Raw genomic sequence first — 21,454 nt, 5'->3', positions numbered from 1 at the left:
ATGATGTTTCCTATGTTTACTGAAGAAGTCTTTAAAGGCTGCTATTAAAAACAAGATTAGAGAGAAACCAAGATTTGTTTTCGCAAGACAGCAAGAGAAATCTGAACGATCATGAGGAAACTGACGGTAACTTGTTATCGTTAAAGTTTTGTTTGTATTTCAAGAGTGGCCTTTTAGGGCTTCCATAGTTTGGAAATTTAAGGTAATTTCTTGGTATGTTTATTGTGTTGCACCACAGAGAAGGAAAGTTCATCCGGGAACTTTTCAAGAACTTTATGTCATTACTTTCAGAAACTAAATGTAAGTCTAACAGTATCTGGGATCCAGTCTGACTGGGCAGTGATACAGGAAACCAGTTCATAATGGGAGCTGTTGCACTGGGTGACATCACTGGAGTGACAGGGCAGCCGCACTCGGGGAGGAGGGGGAGGAGGAGGAGGAGGAGGAGGAGGATCTCTCCCCTCAAGTTTACTTTGCCCTTTGAGGGAGATGAGTTTCAGCTTCAGCAAACCCGCTGCGGGACCATCAGGACCGAGGGAGGAGAACCCGTGAGCACGCTGAACCCTGCTGGATCCAGGACTACCTCCGGACCATGGACGCCTCGGTGTAGCGGGGGAGTTTGCGGCTGTTCCCGGCTTGTGCGCCCCAGCAGCAGAGCGGACCGCGCGGAGCGACTGCGGCCGACTCTGGAGGAAACCATATCTGGTCAAAGTATTCGTTGCTGTCACACAGCGGGACCGTCCGGCTATAAATAGCGCTGGAGGAGGTACGGAAATATATGCAAAATTTACACTGCGGCTCGTAAGAGAGGGAAATGATGAGGATCACACAGCGAGGTGAAAATAAAGTAGAGGACAGGAAAACTTTACGCTTTAAACCTGAAGTTTGTTTCATTCCCTTCAGTAGCAGTGAAATATAAATTTTAATCAGCATTTAGTGCTCTCATCCATTGGAGGGTGTTTTATTGGCTGCCTCTTTAAGTAATGGCACGCAACAAGTCCTGACAGCAGAGTCCGGCTCCACTCACTGGTTTTATAACCTCCAGTTACACTTCAAGCTGCAAGAAGAGCAAGAAACTCTTTTCTGAGATGGATTTAATGTTATTTCTGCTTTTTGCACATGTAGTCAAAGTGTTTTTCTCATGTTTGCTCTAACTTCACTCAGATTTGAAAAGGACTATGGGAGGATAAAGTCATATAAATGTGTAAAATGTTAAAGTGAGTGGGGCTGTCAGTCAACAAGTGCTGAGATGGAGCAGTTGTCTGAAGGCATGTGACCTAAATACATGACTGAGTGAACATTAAAGGATGTTAAAGGGCTTAAGTAACTGCTGAATTACTTTCAGAGTTAAAAAAATATATGCTTGTTTACTTTCTATATTAAGACAGTGTTTTCTTAATTTTCTGCAATTCAGATGTTTTTTTTGTCTTTATATATATCTTGATCTTTATGGAGCGCCATACGTAAAATTTCAGTCACTGTTTCATTGGCAACATTTTGTGCAGATATAGTTCATTTTTTCACATTTAGCTTGTTTTTCTTTCATTTGAGACCAAAAGTCATATGACATGAGATGTTATAAGTATTTGTTAGAAACAAGTACACGTGAAAAATTAATCTAAATCTGGATGTTAGCCTAAATCTAAATGCTAAATCTAAACCTTAAAGTTAAATCCAAGTACTAAATCTAAATGTGAAAGTTGAATCTAAATACCACATCTGTTAAATCTAAACCTAATGTTCAATCTAAGTCTTGATACTAAATCAAACCTTAAAACTAAGTCTAACTTTTCAGTCTAAACCTAATTTTTAATCTGAATCTTGATGCTATATCTAACTTTTAAATCTAAACCTAATGTTTAATCCTAGTCTTTATACTAAATCTTACTGTTAAATCTATACACTTCATCTAAATGTCAAAAGTAAATCCAAACGTTAAATCTAATTCGGAATGTTTGATCTAAATACTAAATCTAAATCTTAAATTGCTGGCCAAGGATAAAGCAAAATGTTTAGAATTTATGCAAAGTACGCAGCTCAGCGCATCTTCCACAGTGGTGATTGCTCTAAGAGAAGCTCAGCGTCCCCTAAAATGTCCCTAAAAAGTGTTGATATGTTCTGCTGTGTGAACATTTCATTGATAAAATCTGAGCTAGAATTCCTTCATCTTTAGTTCAGAATCAGCTCCTATCACAGGTAACTGGCTCCACCTCCTTCTCAGTCATCCCCGCATAGGGATGGGTACCTTTCACATTTGAACTGATACGGTACTGATGCCCAGTACCTGGCAATCGGTATCGGTGCTCAACGGTACCAATTTCCAGTACTTTTTGTGTTCATGTGGTAAAAAATGTCAATTAAAAAAAAGTTAGTAGTAATAAAATTTTCACATATTTATTCTTCATTATATAACCTTGCAATGCTGTGTTCATGTCCAGCATGGAAAATTACCTTCTCTTCCACTCCCTCAAAGTCACAAGGATGCATTAAGGTACCTAAACATGGTACCTTTTGATTTTCCATGAATCGGTACCTGGTACTTTTGACAGAATTCGATCGGTAACCATAAAAGTACCTAATTCAGTACCCATCCCTATCCCCGCAGCGTCTCAGCACTTTAACACAGTCGGACGCTCAGCGTCTCTGGGGGTCTATGAGGCTGTGGGCTGGCCTGGACGCTGGGCTTCTGCATGATGATTGGATGATCAGTCTGAGGCTGAATCCCTTTTTGATTGACAGTGAAATGAGCCAGTCAGAGATCTTGAAGTATAACTCTCCACCGGAGCATCTTCTCAGTAGTTCTTGACTGATCTGGAGGTTTTATCGATCCCAGGGAGTTTACTTTTCTTAAAAACGACGAGCGTTGAGAGAACTCTGGTAAAATCCCTGGAAAAAGCACCTGGTTGGTACGACAGGGTCACAGATCATTTTCTTGGAAAGGAACGAAGGGTAGAATTTACTTTTAATTAAATAAACAAGTTTATGATGTAGGCCAGAAAAAATTAGCTTACCCTCCTTGACTGACCAGCAGCCGCCACTGGTGTTCCACGCCTCAGCAGTTGCCTCAGCAGTTGCCTCAGCAGTTGCCTCAGCAGTTGCCTCAGCAGTTGCCTCAGCAGTGTCATGTGTACACAGTTTTAAAAGGTATATAGAATATTCTGTTTTGCATGATTCTTTTGGTCTTAAATGAAAGAAAAACAAGCTAACTGTGAGAAAAGTGAATTACATCTTCACAAAGTGTCACCTATTAAACGTCTGGTGCCCTATCTGGCTTGTCAGGTAAATGTCGCTCATATTAAGTCATAAACACTTGCTTCAACGCACTTTTTGCATTGTGTATTCTGCACTAAGTCACTTATCTATTGCTGCACAGTGCTTCACCATCTTCATACCTGCAGTTATAAACCAGCTCTTCATCTCATGGATCAGTAATGTATCACATCAGCCTCCTTTAAGAGTGACGCTCAGATTACAGAGTGACAGACACTTCACACGCTGACTCCTGCAGAACGCAGAAGTGACCTGACCTCAGAGAGCTCTGCTTCTTATTCTACAGCTCATGATGTAAGACTCCACGGTCCCCCAAAGTGGACTCTGATGAGACCATGGACCGCCGTAAAAGATGACTTGAGTTTGTTTAACCTTTGACCTGAGAGAAAGAGTAGTGACAGGGAGTGTACGGCACATAACTTTCCTAATTTGATAAGTAACTGTGCAGTGTATGTGCTAAACTCAAAAGGTGCCCTTATTACTGTCACAATAGAACACACACACACACACACACACACACACACACACACACACACACACACACACACACACTCACACACACACACACACACTCACACACTCTGTCCTATAGCTTATCATTTCAAACTCCGTGCATTAGCAAAGTAAAGCAGTTGCCTCTCAGCTGTTTCCACATACCGACAACTGCAGACTGGCTAAACTACTTTCAACTCCTACAGAGGATGAATAAACAATACATGTTTTTGTTTTTACTGTAGAGACACTTTCAGATCAACTTTTTGAACATGTACTTTTTTTTTAAAGTGAGAATTTACTTTAGGGGTTCCCAAACTTTTCAGCTCCCAACCCCTAAAAATATCCTTGTTGTAGACCGGTTACCCCCGGCTGTGGGGGTACGATAACAGGCTGATCCAAAAACAGACCCCTCAGGGCTCAGAGATTTTCTGCTTGCAGGTTTTTAAATCACATTTAAAACCTATTTGCTTTACATTTTATACACTAATGGCTGAAATATGTGATTGTAAACAGCTTTTAAGTTTGGAAAACATTTCACAACCTCTTATATCAGTGCTTTGTGGCCCCTGCCACTTGCAAAAAAGCACTGGTGCTTTTTGCAGGTGTATGATGGCCCCTCATGAGTGATCTGAATCTACCCCTGGTTGCTAAGGCAGCTCCCACACCGCAACATCTAAGTTAGAAGTCAGGGGCAGCGTCATGGGTGGGCCTGATGGTCTAAGGTCCACCCACTTTCTGACAGGCCCACCTTGTACTTTTTTATTTATTTATTTAATTTTTTTTTTTTTATTTATCTTTTTATTCATTTTTATTATATATATATATATATATATATATATATATATATATATATATATATATATATATATATATATATATATATATATATATATAAAAATAAAAAAATTATGTTAATTTAATATTTATTTAATAATAATAAAATAATAAGAATGATAAAATAATAGTTTTATATATATATATATATATATATATATATATATATATATATATATATATATATATATATATATATATATATATATATATATATATATATATATATATAATTTTCCTTCTTTTTTTTTACTATTCTTATTTTTATTTATTATTATTTTTTTCATCTGAATATAATACATTTTGTCACTTAATGCTTGGTTTGTTATTGTTAGATGTCTTGACTTTAGAAAATGAGCCAAGTTTGGAAACTCTCTGCCTGTTGGTAAAAAGTTGTGACTCATCCAGCCTCATGTTATACCAATAGGACTAGAGAATGGTTTTGGGAAAGACTTTAATTTTTGTCTTTTATTCAACTTTGGTTTTACTTTTGGTACCCACTCTTTGGCTGATACCAGGAAGAGCTATTTCTGTCTGATGCACTAAAATTTCATCAAATGTAAAGGATCAAAAAGTTACAAAATCTGCTTTAAGACATACGTAGTAACAATATCTTTATCTTTATAGTAAAAGTTATAACTTTTCTAATTTAAGCCCCACCCAAAATTGAAATCCTGGCTCCGCCCCTGATCTGAATGTAAACAATACAGGAAGCGTCGGTTAAAGCTAAAGCACCAAATGTAGCAAGAGAGCAATGGAGTGTCAGGGTCAGCTGCAAATAAGCCGTTTCAGGAAGTAGTTAAACTGGTTGTGTTTTGATTGTTTTTTTTTCTTTTACAGTGATTTGCAGCTGATCAATAAGGACTAAATATCTGTGCTTTTTTTTTCTGAGGGGCTTTTTATGCGTTTCATTGGATAGCACAAAGGACAGTGCAATGAGCAGGAAACAGGGCTACATGCAGGAAAGAGCCCACAGGCTGGATTCAAACTCGGGCCATTTGGAAGTTTAAAGAGGGGGTATTATGCTAATTTTTTTAAGGTTGTACTTATACCTTCTTGTACCCAATGATAGTTTCACATGATTTATAGCTAAAAAGAAAGTCCCTGTTTTTTTTCTCATTGGTGTTTTTAGAAAACCCTTATTTTGGCCTCTTAGCTGCCCCCTCTTTAAAACCCCTCGTTCCACAAACCCCCTTCCTTCTTATTGGCCAGCTCTCTGGAGGCAGACCTTGGTGTTTGCAGCCTGCCCTTTTATTGTCTTATGAGCCAATCAGGAGATACTTCTGAAGACCTCATTGTAAGTCTGGTGAAGCTCTCATGCTAACGTTAGAATGGACCATTTTGATAAGTTTACAGACTCCGAGGTTTCTTTAAAATACGAGAAATGTAGAGGTTTAGAAACAGGTGCAATTTTAATCTGAACACAGATCATTGTTATTTTAAATCCACTTTTAAAATAAGGGAAAGCAGAATACCCCCTCTTTAAATCAGCTTCTTTGTTAATTTCAGCCTGAATTAAGCTCAAAAATAAAGTCAGGGCTTATTTATTTGGCTGGATTGGCAGGTTTTTTAGGGGGAAGCTGGGAAATGAGGATTCATTTGTTGGCTGTGAGAGTTTTCTGCTGCTCTGAGTGTTTCATTGCTGATATAACTCAAAGTTTCTCTGCTTGGTTTACGACAAAATGTAATTTCAAAGATCTGAAGTGAAACCAGGTTGGAGTGGCTCTCCGCTGCAGTTTAAGGTGTGAGAGGCTGTGAGCAGTTGTCGTCTGACATCAGTGTGAAAGTTTTACCCCGCGCTTCTTGATTGATGACCCTGCTATTCTTAGAGGTCTGAGCCCCGGACCGGCCTGGTTTAGAGGTCAAGGGTCAAGTCAAGTGTTTACGACCGTAGAGGGTACATTCTGGCTGCTTGGACTTGATCTGCTCAGTGAACATTTAATGAAGCTTGTAGAGAGGTTTGAAAAGCAGGCCCCGTCTGGTTGATGTCATGAGAGCAGGTCTGCGGCGTCTTCCAGCAGTTTATTGGAGCACTGCCCGGTTCTTCATCTGTGATTTTGGAAACATGTCTCGCTGTGAAGCTTAAAGAGAGCAGAACAAAAGAAAAGCACACTTGACCTAATCTTGGGAGGTTAGCTTAAACACACACGCTGATAATCGAAAAGAAATGTTGGCACTCAGTGATGTCAACATTTTCTACATTTGGGTGAGTTTTTCAAGAAAACTCTGTGCTCAGTTTGAGAAAATGATTATAAATGATGGTTTTCAGGTTGTCAGTTGTTGTGACCCAAAACTGTTCGACTGCAGCTCATCCATCACCGGCTATCTGGTCCCACCGCCAAGACCGTGTCCTGAAATAAAAAGTGAGACCGGAGACAAAAGCTTTGCAGCAGTAGAAAGGGAGATCAGATATGTTGATTTTATTGTTTACCTTTTGTGATATCCTGCAGGCGGCACAGCTTTGAAGCTCAAAGTTACAAAAAATAACAACAGGAAGTAAATTATGAATAAAACCTTAAATATTACCTCGTTAACAAAGACATGATGTGTGGAAAATGTGCTCTGTTGTAATGTTAATGCCACTGTTACATCATTGTGTGTTGTATGAAGCAACCACTAACACTTTGGGATAAGAAGCATGGATTGTACAATATATGGGCATGGTCTGTGATGTCACCCATTTGTTTCTGATGCAGAGTTTTGAAGCCTATTGTCAACAGCATCCATGTTGAAAAAAGCCTGATTCAACTCAGCTTTATTCAAAGTTAGGATGAGGTTAAGAGGCGAGTCTTCAGCCTCTTTGCAGACAGCTACAAGGCGCCACCTGTCAGTCGAGTCAGTCATGTCCTTATATGGTCAAAACAGATTGATGACTGGAAATAGCGAGTTAAAGTTTTGCAGATAGAGAAATGAGCTTTTCAGACTCAATTTCTGGATGAAAAACTGTTTATTTCTGCTGTAAGGATCGGGTTTTGTTGTCAGTGTAGATGTGGTTTCTGGTGTTTCTACAGCTAGCCTCTAGTGGACACTCAGTGAACTGCAGGTTTCAGAACTTCTTCGTCCCAGTTGCCAAGTTGGAAAAACATGTTAATAAAGGATAGTGTGTATACAGTTGATCTAGTGCGACAATTGTCAGAAATGCTAAATGAAAGGAACATTACAGGAGTTTAAGTACTGTTGACACCCTGGGGCAGCCATCTTTAATTGTGAAGAAATTCTGACTTTGGGGTGCGTTCCAGTTGGAATTTGCCCCTTTGGAACTTGTACTCTTACACTAACTCATACATATGGAACGCACCATTAGAAGATGGGTTGCTGCTTGGTTCAAAGATGTTATGCTAAGCTAGGTATAGAAGTAGTGATCGGCATTTGAAGGCAAAACACTACTTGACAGTCACTTGGAATCCTCAAAGACAAGCTCTAATTAGTGTTAATCAAATTGGTATTGCAACATTTCCTTCTTATATTCTAATATACATACGGTACTGCCAGCAGGGGGCACAGCTAGTGTCTGTCTTGACATTTATGTTTACATTCTACTGTCACGCCTCAGTCTCTGCAGTTTTCTCAGTATTTCTAGCGGCTTTCACTCATGGTTTCTCCTTTTATAGCTTTTAAATTTGGTTAGCTCTAGATGTGCTACAGCCACCGTCTGGCAGGAATATAGTATTACACCCAGGGTAAACCAGGTTGAAAAAGGGGAAACTGTACTTTTACAATGAGATAATATTCACATCAACTCTTCATTTCTTTATATGTTGGTAAATATTTAAGTATTTGAAAATTCTGGCCCATTGCTAATGGAAAATGCTGTTTAGCCTAATATTTATTTTTTAACTTACAGTGGTGGCCAAAATTAGAAGAACCCAAAGGTTTTAGTAGTTTTTGTTGAATTGGCTGACAGAATAACCCAGCAAATGAAGAAATATCATCATGATGCTCTATATACCATAGAACTGAACCAGCATAAGCAGATTTAGGTAGTTTTTCTAACTAAAGGGAATTTTGAAAATGATGGACTGGGCCCCTCAAGTTCAGACCTGAACCCCATCCCGCAGATATAGGAAAGCCTTTGAATTGAGTTGAGTTGCACACTTCAAAAAACTGAAATCTTATCAAGTGTTTTTGTCTCATTTTAAGTAAAAATTGTCTTATTGTACCCAATACGAGCCATTTTCATCTGACCAGTTCAGAAAATGTTTTTTTTCAAGTTATTTAACCTCTTAAGACCAAGTATCCACATATGCGGACATTACATTGCTGCCTCTCAGACCCATGATCCTTTGCTCTTCACCACATTTAGGGACACTGCCCACATCATCTTTTGGTGAAATAGAATAGAATAGAAAACACTTAATTTATCCCTGAGGGGAAATTCAGGAGGAGTCACAGCAGCAATCAGGAAACCAAAGTAAGAAAGTGTATAGAAAGTGTAAAAAGCTCCATAAGAAAATAGATGCTGACAGCTTGTCCATCATTCTCCAGTCAGCCAGCCTCCACCTCCACAGGGTCCAGGACTGAGCTTCTTCAGCAGTCTGTTCAGTCTCTGTCTCCTGGATCCTGTCTGCTCACAGCAGGTGAAGCTCTTCACATGTGGCCTTGGTGTCTGCTGTTAGCTCTGTTAGCCATGTCTGTGAATAGCATGATGCTACTCTGCCCTCTGGTATTCCCTCTGTTGCTGGGTTAGCACAGCTAGCTCGTCCATCTTATCGGAGATGGATCTTACGTTCCCAATAACGATGGATGGAAGGACAAGGCGATCACCTCTTCATCTCCTTCTCCTCACCTTGTGGGGAAACATCTGGCCTAGCACCTGTTAGCATTGATATGCTACAGGCTGCTGTAGGATCTCCAGACAAACACAGGAGCAAAAATAGTAAAAATATCAATGAAGACAAAAACAGTTTGGTGTCTATGACCAACAAATAAACCATACAAAGTAATGACCCACGACAAATACAAAAAAACAAAAAAAACAGACAAGTACATTAACACTACTAAATCTTGTGAGGTTTTTATCCTGTAATGTAAAATGATTCATGTCTTGGATGGTCAAACATTTCTCTGATCTGAAGCGCACCTGCTTCCTATATCTTCTTCTTCGATTGTCAGTTTTTACGACAGAGTGGGAAGTTGAAGGAAAAATAAAAAGTCTTGACTAGGAGTGGAAAATGATGTCTTCATGCTGTGTCTCTGCCTTTTTCAGGTCTGTCTCACTCCCAGAAGCGCTGCAGGCACTTTGCTGCCATCGCTGTTTTCTATCCACTGAGTGACCTCGGTGAGCTCACCCAAGTACAACTCCAACTTTCAACAGATATACTCAACAACTTTGACTCTGAGCTCTCCGTCTTTTGTCTTTCTTTCGAGGAGGAGTTGCTGAGGTGGGTCATTAAACGTCTCATCCCTGAATTAAAAGTCCCCAGCTTATCAAGCATCTTGTAAAAGCTGTGAACGCTGTGTTTCCAGGAGCGCTGTCCATCATGTCGGTGTTGAAGAAGGAGATGGAGAAGTACAGGGACATAGACGAGGACGAGCTGCTGAAGAAGCTGTCCGAGGAGGAGCTGCAGCGGTTAGAGGATGAGTTAGAGGAGCTGGATCCTGACGTAAGTTTATAATATGGAGCCTGTGAGGGTGTGTTTGTGTCACTGTGTTGGTGTGTGTGTTAAGTTATGTGGTCATTAAGGCCAAGCCGAGCTCCCGGATCAGATCTGCTGCAGTTTGCTGCGTTTTTGTTTGAATCAGTTTCTTAAAGGCGCAGTGCGACTCTGTGGAGCCAACTGAGGGACTTATTATTCCCACTTTCATTGATTTGATCCTGAACAAACTGTTTGATCTTCAGGCCTCCTGTTGCTGTATTGTGCTGTGTTTATTCCTGAAGATGCCAGCTCCGTACTCTCAGTGTGTGTCACAGGGTGAGATGGTGACAGCAGCTATAAAAGCTCTCTGATGAATCTCTGCCTGCTCTTAGATTCCCCTTCAATGCCACAGGGATGACAGGAAGGGTATAATGTGCAGGGCTCAGTGTGTGTGTGTGTGTGTTTGTGTGTGTGTTGGCACAGCAGTGAGTGAGCAGAGGGACTCTGTGACGTAAGCAGAGGAAACACAGAGTGCCTGTTTGTGAGGGGAACCTGTCGGACAGCTGTTCAGTTCAGCTTTGCTGTGAAACGCTCGTCGGACTTCCCAGCATGACGTCCCACGTCAGTTCCAGTAATCACTCGTGAAAGCTTCTCAGCGTCGGACAAAGAAACGCGCCTGCCAAGTGTGCTGAAACACTAACAGATGAATGTATTTACACTCACAGAGAGAACACCGTGACACAGTTAAACTTCACTACACACAAAGCGTGGTTTAGGTGAAACATGGTCTCATTTTCTTCAATCTTCTCCTTAAGATTATTCCCAGGACATGGATCTGAGGCCTCTGTTACTTTAAGGTTGTAAACTTATGACCTTTAACTCTATAAATAAGAGCTGTACCAATTCATGGGGTTCACATGACATCACACAGCACTCAAGGAGCCAACTCTGAGACTGACCGAGGACCAAAATCTATAAAGTAAAGCGTATTACAGCCATGTAACAGAAAAATGTGACTTTGAGATATAAATTGTAAATGTAGCCCTTTAACTTTTAGCTCAAATGTTAAGGATGGGGACCACATAAGGTACTTTTATAGGTACCAAGTAGTGCTGTCAGGCGATTGAAAAAAATAATCTAATTAATTACAGGATTTGTAATTAATTACTCTAATTAATCACATTTAATCTCATATCTGCTTAAGGTCCCAAAATAAAGAATTTGAATTCCAGGACATTAAAATTACATTAAAAGACATTAAAAACATTTAAAAATAAGGTGGAAATATATACAACACATTTCTAGGTACCCTGAGGCATAAGGAACACATGAATAAAGTGTTATGGTTCTATCTTTACAAAATCTACACAGTCCTGCACCTAAGATAAGCTGATTTGATTTTTAGGACGTTTTTTGCTTCTGTTCACATTTTTACTCGATGTGGACTCAATTTTCACTGCAATATGAACTTCTATACTTCTATGAGGTCAGGAGAACCAGGGCTAAAGGCTAAAAACTGTGAGGAACTATGTACAAAACACTTTTTTCAAGTCTTGGATCAAAGAAAAGTGAAGTATTCTCAGTTTAACATGCTCTGAACACAAACTGTTGCTGATTGGTGCAGAGCAGCCCCAAGCTGAAACATGACACCAGGAAGATGGAAGCAAATTTTCAAAGAATTCTTTAGATTTAAATACAGGACCTTTTTCAATCATTCAGGGCTTGTTTAATGCAGTAGAGAGTTTAAAATTACCTGTTTTTTACAGAATTGGGCAAGAGCAAACGGTTGATTTTCTGTAGATTTTCAAAAAATCGTCGGAAATATGAAAATCTGACGAGAACACCACTTTTTTCATGCAGGACAAACGGTTTGTAAATGCTAGACATTTGAAAATAAGTGCGTCTTTGAACGCCTCGCGGGTTTGGGATCCAGATTAATCTGCGTTAATTTTTATGGCGCGTTAATTTGCGGTGTAATTAATTAATCTAATTAACGCGTTAAAATGACAGCCCTAGTACCAAGTGAATTCTGTCAGACTGTATAATTAATGGACGTGGTCCTCTCGATGTCCCCTATCTGTTCCCTAAACAGATTTTGAAGCATATCAGCGAAAGCAGCCATATTGGAAGTGGCAAGGGATTCAAGTATAGCTACAGGGCGCCCCTCAGTCACGTGACCTGAGATGTGCCTCTGATTGGGCAAGCTCATGATCTTAATATCCTCTAAACTGCCGAGTTAGAAAACAATTCACCCCCGTGCAGTGTGTGTAGATAGTAAAAATTTGGTGTGTTTGTGACTTCCTGTGCTTACAGGAACCAGCCTCAAGCAGACACTCGAGAATCAGCAGATTTTAGCACTTCCACTCTAGACCAGAGTTTGCCGCTTGGTAACATCAAACAGTACCATGTTTCGTTACCTGAACGCATCCTTGTGACTGTGAGGGAGCGGAAGAGTAGGAGATTTTCCATACTGGACATGAACACAACATTGCAAGTTTATATTTTGGGAAATAGAATATGTTAAATGGAAGAAACTTTAAGATTTTATTATTAAACAAATTAATTTTTAATACGACATAAACACAACAAAAGTGCTGAAAACTGGAACTGTTGAGTACTGGTTGCTAAACACCATCCGACTGTTGCTGCTTGTTACAGCAGCTCTGTCTCCTTTGTCCATTTCTTGTTATTTTTCGTCTCTTTTTTGTCATTTCTGTATTTGGAGTGGATCTTACTTTGTATGGTTTATTTTTTGGTGGACACCAAACTAGTTTTGTCTTCAGTGATATTTTTACTATTTTTTCTCCTGTGTTTGTCTGGAGATCCTACATGTAACCATGGCTGCATTGTTTACATGTGAAATCAGCTGTTAGCAGCCTGTAGCATGTCAATGCTAACTGGTGCAAGGCCGGATGTTTCCCCACAAGGTGGGGAGAAGGAGGTGAGGACGACGTGCTGGCTAACCTTGCAACAGAGGGAACACCAGAGGGCAGATTAGCATCATGACTCAGAGGAAAGTAGGCGGGGTCAGATGCTGGACCTTGTCAATATTATGCTAACACTGAGCTCCGCTAACTACACAGTTTTGTTAGGACGATCTCAATGAGTTTTTGTAAAGTTATATCTGACACCTACCCTGTAGCTGTGGATGCTAGCTTCTGAAAACTGCAACACAGAAATGATCAATCGTGTTACTGATTCTCAGGTTAGCAGTACAGGTCACACCGAGTCATTTGTATCAATTTCATCCTGTATTATAACCAGCTGAAATCTCTTCACAGGAGCTTTAAACTCCTATTCATCATATATCTGAGAAGCTTGACCCTCTCTCTGCCCTCACTCAGATTCACGTTACATTTATGTGTCTAAAGATGAGCTGGAGCTGAAAGAGGAAGAGGCGTACTGTATGAACTCAGTGATGTAGGGATGAGGTGACAGAGAAAAGACCAGAGGAAAGTACAGTTGGAGAGGACAGCAGTCTGATGCTGTTAAAAATAACGTGCAGGGCTGGAAGAGTGCCTGGTATCTTTAGCTTAAGAACCCGTGACATAAAAAGCTGGGCCCTGATGGTGTGATATACTCCTGGCTTCTCTATAAATACCTGCAGTAAGTCACGTGAACATTTATGGCGCTCTAATGGAAAGACTGGTGCATCGTAAGCTAAACATCACACGAGCTTGCTCCAACAGTTTGATATTATAAAAAAAGATGCTTGATGCTTTTTTTAAGGGAGAGTGAAAGCAGAGGAGTCGCAGAGAGAGGAGAAGAGAGACGTTTGAGTGCTGAGAGGACTGATAAGATATGAAGCTATTAGTGGCACTTGAAGAGCTGGTTTGTGAATGTTGCTGTAAGATGAAAATAACGCAGTGAGCAGCGAAGCAGAGTGAAGCAGAGTGAAGCTCTGGGAAATGTCTGCTCTGTGTCAGGCTGAAGCAAGAGTGATGGATGTGGAGGTTACATTAAACAGAACCAAGATACTGGAGCACCATCTTTATATATATATATGACAGAAATTTAACATAATAGAATAGAATATACTTCATTAATCCCTGAAGGAAAATTCAGAGTCACAGCAGCAATACAAGAAAGTATAAGGTGCAAAATATCCAACATCCAGCCAGCCTCCACCTCCACAGGGTCCAGGACTGAGCTTCTTCAGCAGTCTGTTCAGTCTCTGTCTCCTGGATCCTGTCTGCTCACAGCAGGTGAAGTTGGTGTCCAGTGTTAGCTCTGTTAGCCATGTCTCTGAGAGTAGCACGATGTTACCCTCTGCTATCCGTAACAAGCCATAACAAAGGATTGAAGCACAGGTTGATGGCGTCTCTTCTTAGCTCACCCTGTACCATTACTCTGTTCTTGCACTTTTCTCCTCAGCCTGCAGAGAACATTGGACCTAGCACCGGTTAGCATCAACATGCTACAGGGTGATAACAGCTGAAATCTTGCATGTAAACAGTGAAACCATGGTTCCACAAAGGATCTCTGGACCATAGACTGTAAAAAAATTAAAATTTAAATGGATGTCATCTTGCTCAGCTCAAAAACTGCTCCCCCTGGTGGCTGGCTGCAGTATAGGTCAAAAAATCTGGCTCTCCAGTTACACCAGATGGGCTGTGGTCAAACGTTAAAAAATAAATACACCTCATAGAAATGTTTCCCACGTCCGATTGTTGTGGTGATTTGAAGATATCATTTGGCTGTCTTGTATTCAGGTCCTCTTTTTTTCTGAAAAGTTTTGTTTTCATTAGTTATACGAGGTTAAAAATGAGGCTTTACATCATGTGCAACGATGACTGACAGCTGCAGTTCCTGTGTAGTTTTGTTAAGGTATTGTAAAATATGTCAAGAGACTGAATCAAGAAGAGATTAGACGCTTGAAAGGAAAAAAAATTGTGACTCTGGCTGCACAACAGCTGCCAATGGTGGCGCCTGTAATGGGGGTATTTTGGCATCAAAACCGTACTTATTGGAGATAGTGGTAACGATCCGCAATGATGGATGGAAAGACAGGCTGATGGCGTCTCTTCTAGGAACACCGCTGTACCAGCACGCAGTCCTCACCTCCTTTTCCTCAGCCTGTAGGGAACACTGGGCCTAGCACCAGTTAGCATCGGCTTCCTACAGGATGCTAACAGCTGAAATCTTTTGTGTAAACAATGAAACCATGGTTACATGCGAGATCTCTTGACACACACAGGAGCAAAAAAGGAAAAACTCCACTGAAGACACAAACAATTTGGTCTCAATGGACAAGAATTGAGCCATAAAAAGTAATGACGGGCTCAAAATATGAAGAAAACTAAAAAGAAAAGAACAAAGAGGAACGAGGAGAGAGTGCACAACTTACCAGCTGCAGTTTTTACCGTGAAAATGCAGATTTTGGTTTTAAAGAGTAAGACTTAAGTTGCTCATTTTGGGCAAATTCAGCAATTAACCATCTTATTACAGAGGAAGAGAAGATATAGGTCATCTTCTCCCTGCTAATGTTTGTAAATGAACCCACATTTTGTAGAAAAAAAAAATCACCATTTTCTCATCTTTACCCAGAATGCACTCCTGCCAGCTGGGATGCGACAGAAAGACCAGACAAAGAAAGCCCCGACAGGAGCGTTTCAGAGAGACAACCTCATCGCCCATCTGGAGAAACAGGCCAAAGAGCACCCTGACAGAGAAGACCTGGTGCCTTACACGGGGGAAAAGAGAGGTCAGTGGATACAGCAAGTTCTTCAAGTCACAAAAAACTTTAAAGAGGGGGTATTCTGCTTACAGATACGTGTCCCAAATCTGCTCAAAACGTCAAAACAGCACAAAATCTGGACAAGAATTGTTGAAATGATGTGGTTATTGACCTCAAACACAGAAGTTTGCTCATAGCTCCGCCTACCTGACAGACCCCCAGAGGACAGGCCAGTCAGAGGGTAGAGGGTTTATGGAGCAGGGAGCCTTAAAGAGACAGTAGGGACAGAGTGAGGAAAAATATGTGTTTTCTGAGCTGTCTAAAGCCTGTAGGAAGTTTTTTTAGTCAGTTTCAATTCTTTCTTTTTTTTTAAAGAGGGGGTATTCAGCTTTCCCAAATTTCAAACTTGGGTATAAAGTAAGAAGGATAAATGCTTATACTAAAACTGAATCTGTTGGAAACATCATCGTAGCACCAGATTTTGACGAGATCAAGTCAAGACAAAGTTTGCTGGAGGGTGGACCTCAAACACCAAGTTCAACCCTTAGCCCCGCCTACCTGACAGACCTCTAGAGGACTGGCCAATCAGAGGGAAGAGGGTTTATAAAGCGATGACTTACAGAGACAGAGGGGACAGAGTGAGGGAAAAAAGTTTTTTTTTGCTGTCTAAAATCTGTAGGAAGTTTTTTTAGTTAGTTTCTCTTTTTCTTCTTTTTTTTTTTTTTTTTTTTTTAAAGAGGGGGTATTCAGCTACATGTTCATGTGTTGTCGAAATCCCTGAATCTGCTTTAAACATCATAGTAGCACCAGATTTTGGGGATAAGTTGACAAGATTCCAATTAGATCTACTCAAGACAAGCTTGTTGGAGGGGTGGACCTTAATCACCAAGTTCAGCCCTTGGCTCCACCCCCCTGACAGACCTCCAGAGGGCTGGCCAATCAGAGGAAAGGGTTTTTGGAAGCAGGAAGCCTTAAAGAGACAGCAGCTAAAACACCCTCAATCAATCTTTATTCAATATTGCCAAATCATAACAAACCTTATCTTAGGACACTTTCCAAAACTGTTAGCAGTAGACCTGTTAACGTTAATAAAATTTCATCAAGACAAGATAACAGTTTGTATGTTGATGTAATTCAAAGTTTTGCTGTCACAGAATGAAAAGTCTTAAAGATATGATGTAACCCTTTACAGATAAAATCACATGGACGTTTTGAAACTCGTTATGTCCGGCGTGTGTGCGTCTATTTCTGGCTGCCTGAGTTTGGCGCAGCCTGTTGGTGATCTTTATTGTGGTGTGTGTTAAATGCTGCCTGAGGGAGCTCAGATTAGTAACAATACACCTCTGGCTAATGCTGTGGAGTAATCAAATAGCATTGCGTTCATATCCTGGAGTGCTACTCGCTAACGTTGGGCATGTATGCTAACTGTTAACTGTAGATTCAGACCTTTGACTCAGTCAGAGCAGAAAGCAGGTTAGCCACGCTCTGAACACTGTGCGGTGAAACAGCAGGACATCTGGGCTCAGGAGAGGACAACGCTCAGGGTGATATATCACCACCACGCTGCCAGCAGCTCCTGTTTATACCAGGGGTCAAAAAATGTCTGGCTGAAACTTGAGGAGCTGATCGTACACACACTTCTCCACACACACACACACACACACACACACACACAGGGCCTATTAGTGAAGTTATAAATCTCTGGGTCTTTACAGTCAGTCAGACACGGTGACGACAGCTTGTGGTCAGGTGTGACGTGATGAAAGGTCCTCACCTCAGACGGATCAGCTGTTATATAACGAAGCTGGTTGGAGATCTCGCTGTGATGGCTCACCTTACATGACATTTATGAGAAAGACACAAACCACTTCAGGCTACACGGTAAATTTTATTTCTTCTGCTTGATTGAGTAAATATTTATGTTATCTTTAAGGTCAGAAGTCCTCACGGTGATCTATCTGCTATGGCTCGTTGACACGATTTATGACCAGCTACCATTAAAGAAGGGGTATTGTGCCTTTTTTGGCTCTATTTTGTCCCTCTGGTGCCCCCCGTAGTTTCTTTTTGTGGTTTATAACTCATAGAAATGAACATTTTTCTCTCACAAGTGTTTTAGAAAACCCTTATTTCAGCCTCTCTCTGAAAGCTGCTGTCTCTTTAAGGCTCCCCGCAACACAAACCCCCTTCCCTCTGATTGGTTAGCCCAGGGGTCTGCAACTTTTACTTTCACAAGAGCCATTTTGCCTCAGCTCACCTTAATTAAAGCCATTATGGAGCCACAAAATTTACTTTATCTTCACAATAAAAACTATAAAGAGGATAAAATTCTATGCATAGTTAAAATCTATTAAAAAATGAACAAAACAAGGACTTATTTTGCAATTTATGAAACTGTACATGTTATGTATTATTCTTTAATTTGACTTTTTTTTTAAATTGCAAAATTACAAAAAATTGCAAAATTACAAAAAATGATTTTCAAAAATTGCAAAAAAAAATTGAGATTTCCTAGAATTTGCTTAAATACCAAAAATTCACACATTTTTGAAATAGAGAAAATTGCAAATAATAAAAATTAACAAAAAAAAAAACATTTTTCATAAATTTAAAAAATTAACATTTTTTTTAAATATCACAAATGCACAAATTTTTTTAAATTGAAAAAAATAGCATAAAAGATAAAGAATTACAAAAACACAAAAAAGAAATTCCAAAACTTTCCCCAAAAATTGCACAACATTTTTAAAATAGAAAAATTGGCTAAAATATCACAAATGCACAAATTTTGAAACTGAAAAAAATAGCAACAAAAAAAAAATTGCAAAAAAATTTGAAATCAAAACTATTGCAAAAAAAAAAAAAAAAATACTACATAATAGAATTTTAAAAACTTTCCAAAAAACTGCACAAAACTTTGAAATTTGAAAAATGTGGGTTTTTTTGAGTCTCCACTTGGTAAAAAATATTCAACAATTCTGAAATGTCCCTTTTTTGCAAAATAATTAAGATTTCAAAAAAGGTTTATGTTTGAAAAAAAAGTTTTGAATTCTTACTTGAATTTGATAACATATACTGACATGACTGCTCAACTCTTGATTTTTTGTAGTTTGCTTTTGTCTTACCACATGAAGATCCTGTGCTATCTTTGGATACAGTCATGCATTTTTAAAACAGCCTGTTTTGAGCCGTTAACAGACAGCTTCAGGGATCCACCAGCGGTCAGCCATTTGTTTCAAACCTCTTTATTTACATATTTTAGGCAAAGCTTGGGTACCGAAAAAGATTGTGGACCCCATCATGGAGAATGTGACTCTGGAGCCGGAGCTGGAGGAGGCCCTGGCCAGTGCCACTGATGCTGAGCTGTGTGATATCGCAGGTAACTGCTCCCACCCAGGTTTTCTCTGTTTCTATTTCTGTCAGTGTTATCTCATTTCAGCAGATTTCACATGTTGACACAAGTTTAACTGACTTTCATAACCTGAATCTGACTCTATCCTGTCTGATCATCCTTCAGTCTCCACTTAACCATTAAAATCATCATTTCTGCTACATCCTTCCATTCATTTAATTCATTCACTCCTCCTCAATCTTAATCTTCTCCATTTCCTCCAGAGCTCCTCCCATCTTCCCTCCACTCTTTCCCTCCATCCCTCCATCTCCTTCCTCCTCCACTCCTGCTGGATATCTGTGTTTGCTAGCTGAACTCCATCCAGGGTATCTGCTCCCATAAACTGCATGTAGTGACACTCGTTCTCTGTCATGTTTGTACAGCAACTCGTTACATTCAGCAAAACGTCCAAATGGTTCGATCACAGGGGTTTAACTGTACAATATGTGGAAATAGCATTACAAATTGTTATTAGCAAAAATACCGCATGTGCTTTAATTTTTCATATTTGCATCAAAAAGTGACGATTATGGAGACACTGAGATTTCATCAGCTCAAAACAGTCCCTGTGAACATCTGTTTTTTTTTTTCATTCTCATTATTTAGGAAAACAATTCTAAGTGTCTCATGATTTACACTCACCGGCCATTTTATCAGGTCCACCTTGCTAGTTCCTGGTTGGACCCCCTTTTTCCTTCAGACCCGCTTTAATCCTTGGTGTCATAGATCCAACAAGGTCCTGGAAACCTTCCTCAGAGAGTTTGGTCCATATTGACATGATAGCATCACACAGTTGCTGCAGATTTGTGGTCTGAACATCCATGATGAGAATCTCCCGTTCCACCACATCCCAAAGGTGCTCTATTGGATTGAGATCTGGGGACTGTGGAGGACATTTGAGTACAGGGAACTCATTGTCATGTTGAAGAAAGCAGTCTGAGATGATTCCAGCTTTATGACATGGAGCGTTATCCTGCTGGAAGTAGCCATCAGAAGATGGGTACACTGTGCTCATAAAGGGATGGACATGGTCAGCAACAATACTCACGTAGGCTGGGGACTTTAAACCATGCTCAGTTGGTACTAAGGGGCCCAAAGTGAGCCAAGAAAATCTCCCCCACACCATTACACCAGCAGCAGCAGCCTGAACCCTTGATACAAGGCAGGATGGATCCATGCTTTCATGTAGTTGAGGCCAAATTCTGACCCTACCATCTGAATGTGGAGCAGAAATCCAGACTCATCAGACCAGGCAACGTTTCTCCAATCTTCTATTGTCCAGTTTTGGTGTTGCTGTGTGAATTGTAGCCTCAGTTTCCTGTTCTTAGCTGACAGGAGGGTCACCCGGTGTGGTCTTCTGCTGCTGTAGCCCATCTGCCTCAAGGTTGGACGTGTTGTGTGTTCAGAGATGCTCTTCTGCAGACCTCGGTTGTAACCAGTGGTTATTTGCGTTACTGTTGCCTTTCTATCAGCTCCAACCAGTCTGTCCATTCTCCTCTGACCTCTGGCATCAACAAGGCATTTTGTCCCACAGAACTGCTGCTCACTGGATATTTTCTCTGTTTGGGACCATTCTCTGTAAACCCTAGAGATGGTTGTGGGTTAAAATCCCAGTAGATCAGCAGTTTCTGAAATACTCAGACCAACAACCATGCCACGTTCAAAGTCCCTTAAATCACCTTTCTCCTCCATTCTGATGCTTAAAACTGCAGCAGATCCTCTTCACCATGTCTACATGAATAAATGCACTGAGTTGCTGCCATGTGATTGGCTGATTAGAAATTTGGACAGGTGTGCCTGATAAAGTGGCCAGTGAGTGTATATGATATGATATCCCTGATTCCCCTCCAAAAATGTCTTGTTTCATCATATTAAAGACAAAAAAAGCCTGAATTGCTCTTCAGGCGTGAAGAAATCTCAAAAATATTTACCAGTTTAGATTCTTGTATCTAGACACTATTCTTACACGTGCAACTTGACTTTGACAATAAGGGCCTGTGTCCACTGGCAACATTTCAGCACTGTTTTGTATTAACACTTACATTCAGCTTTACTTTGCCATTTTAGTTTACAAAGTGATGTTTTTTTGTGCACAATAATATAATTAATGTAAGTGTAAAAAATGTCAATAGATGCTCAGACCCAAGTTTTTATTTTATTTTATTTTATTAAATATTTTTTTCTTTACTTTGGCTTTTTTGGCTTAGTGTGTGT

General features: G+C 40.1%; 1 protein-coding gene across 2 annotated transcripts in view; it reads left to right on the top strand.

The window, feature by feature from the left end:
* Positions 1-505: 505 nt before the first annotated feature.
* Positions 506-21,454, top strand: part of tmod1 (tropomodulin 1) — a 33,839-nt gene continuing 12,890 nt past the window's right edge. For both annotated transcript variants that reach the window (XM_074694052.1, XM_074694045.1), the window contains exons 1-5: positions 506-766; positions 9,806-9,980; positions 10,066-10,202; positions 15,723-15,879; positions 19,112-19,228. In XM_074694052.1, coding sequence (XP_074550153.1) covers positions 10,080-10,202; positions 15,723-15,879; positions 19,112-19,228 — 397 coding nt within the window. In that variant the 5' untranslated portion in view covers positions 506-766; positions 9,806-9,980; positions 10,066-10,079. The remainder of the gene's footprint in view (positions 767-9,805; positions 9,981-10,065; positions 10,203-15,722; positions 15,880-19,111; positions 19,229-21,454) is intronic.

This window comes from Halichoeres trimaculatus, unplaced genomic scaffold, assembly GCF_033239565.1.
Source record: "Halichoeres trimaculatus isolate MK-OKI-2021-1 unplaced genomic scaffold, fHalTri1.1 fHalTri1_scaffold_2, whole genome shotgun sequence".
Lineage (NCBI taxonomy): Eukaryota > Metazoa > Chordata > Actinopteri > Labriformes > Labridae > Halichoeres > Halichoeres trimaculatus.
Note: the sequence above shows the minus strand (reverse complement) of the source record. Positions and strands in the feature narration are given on the sequence as shown.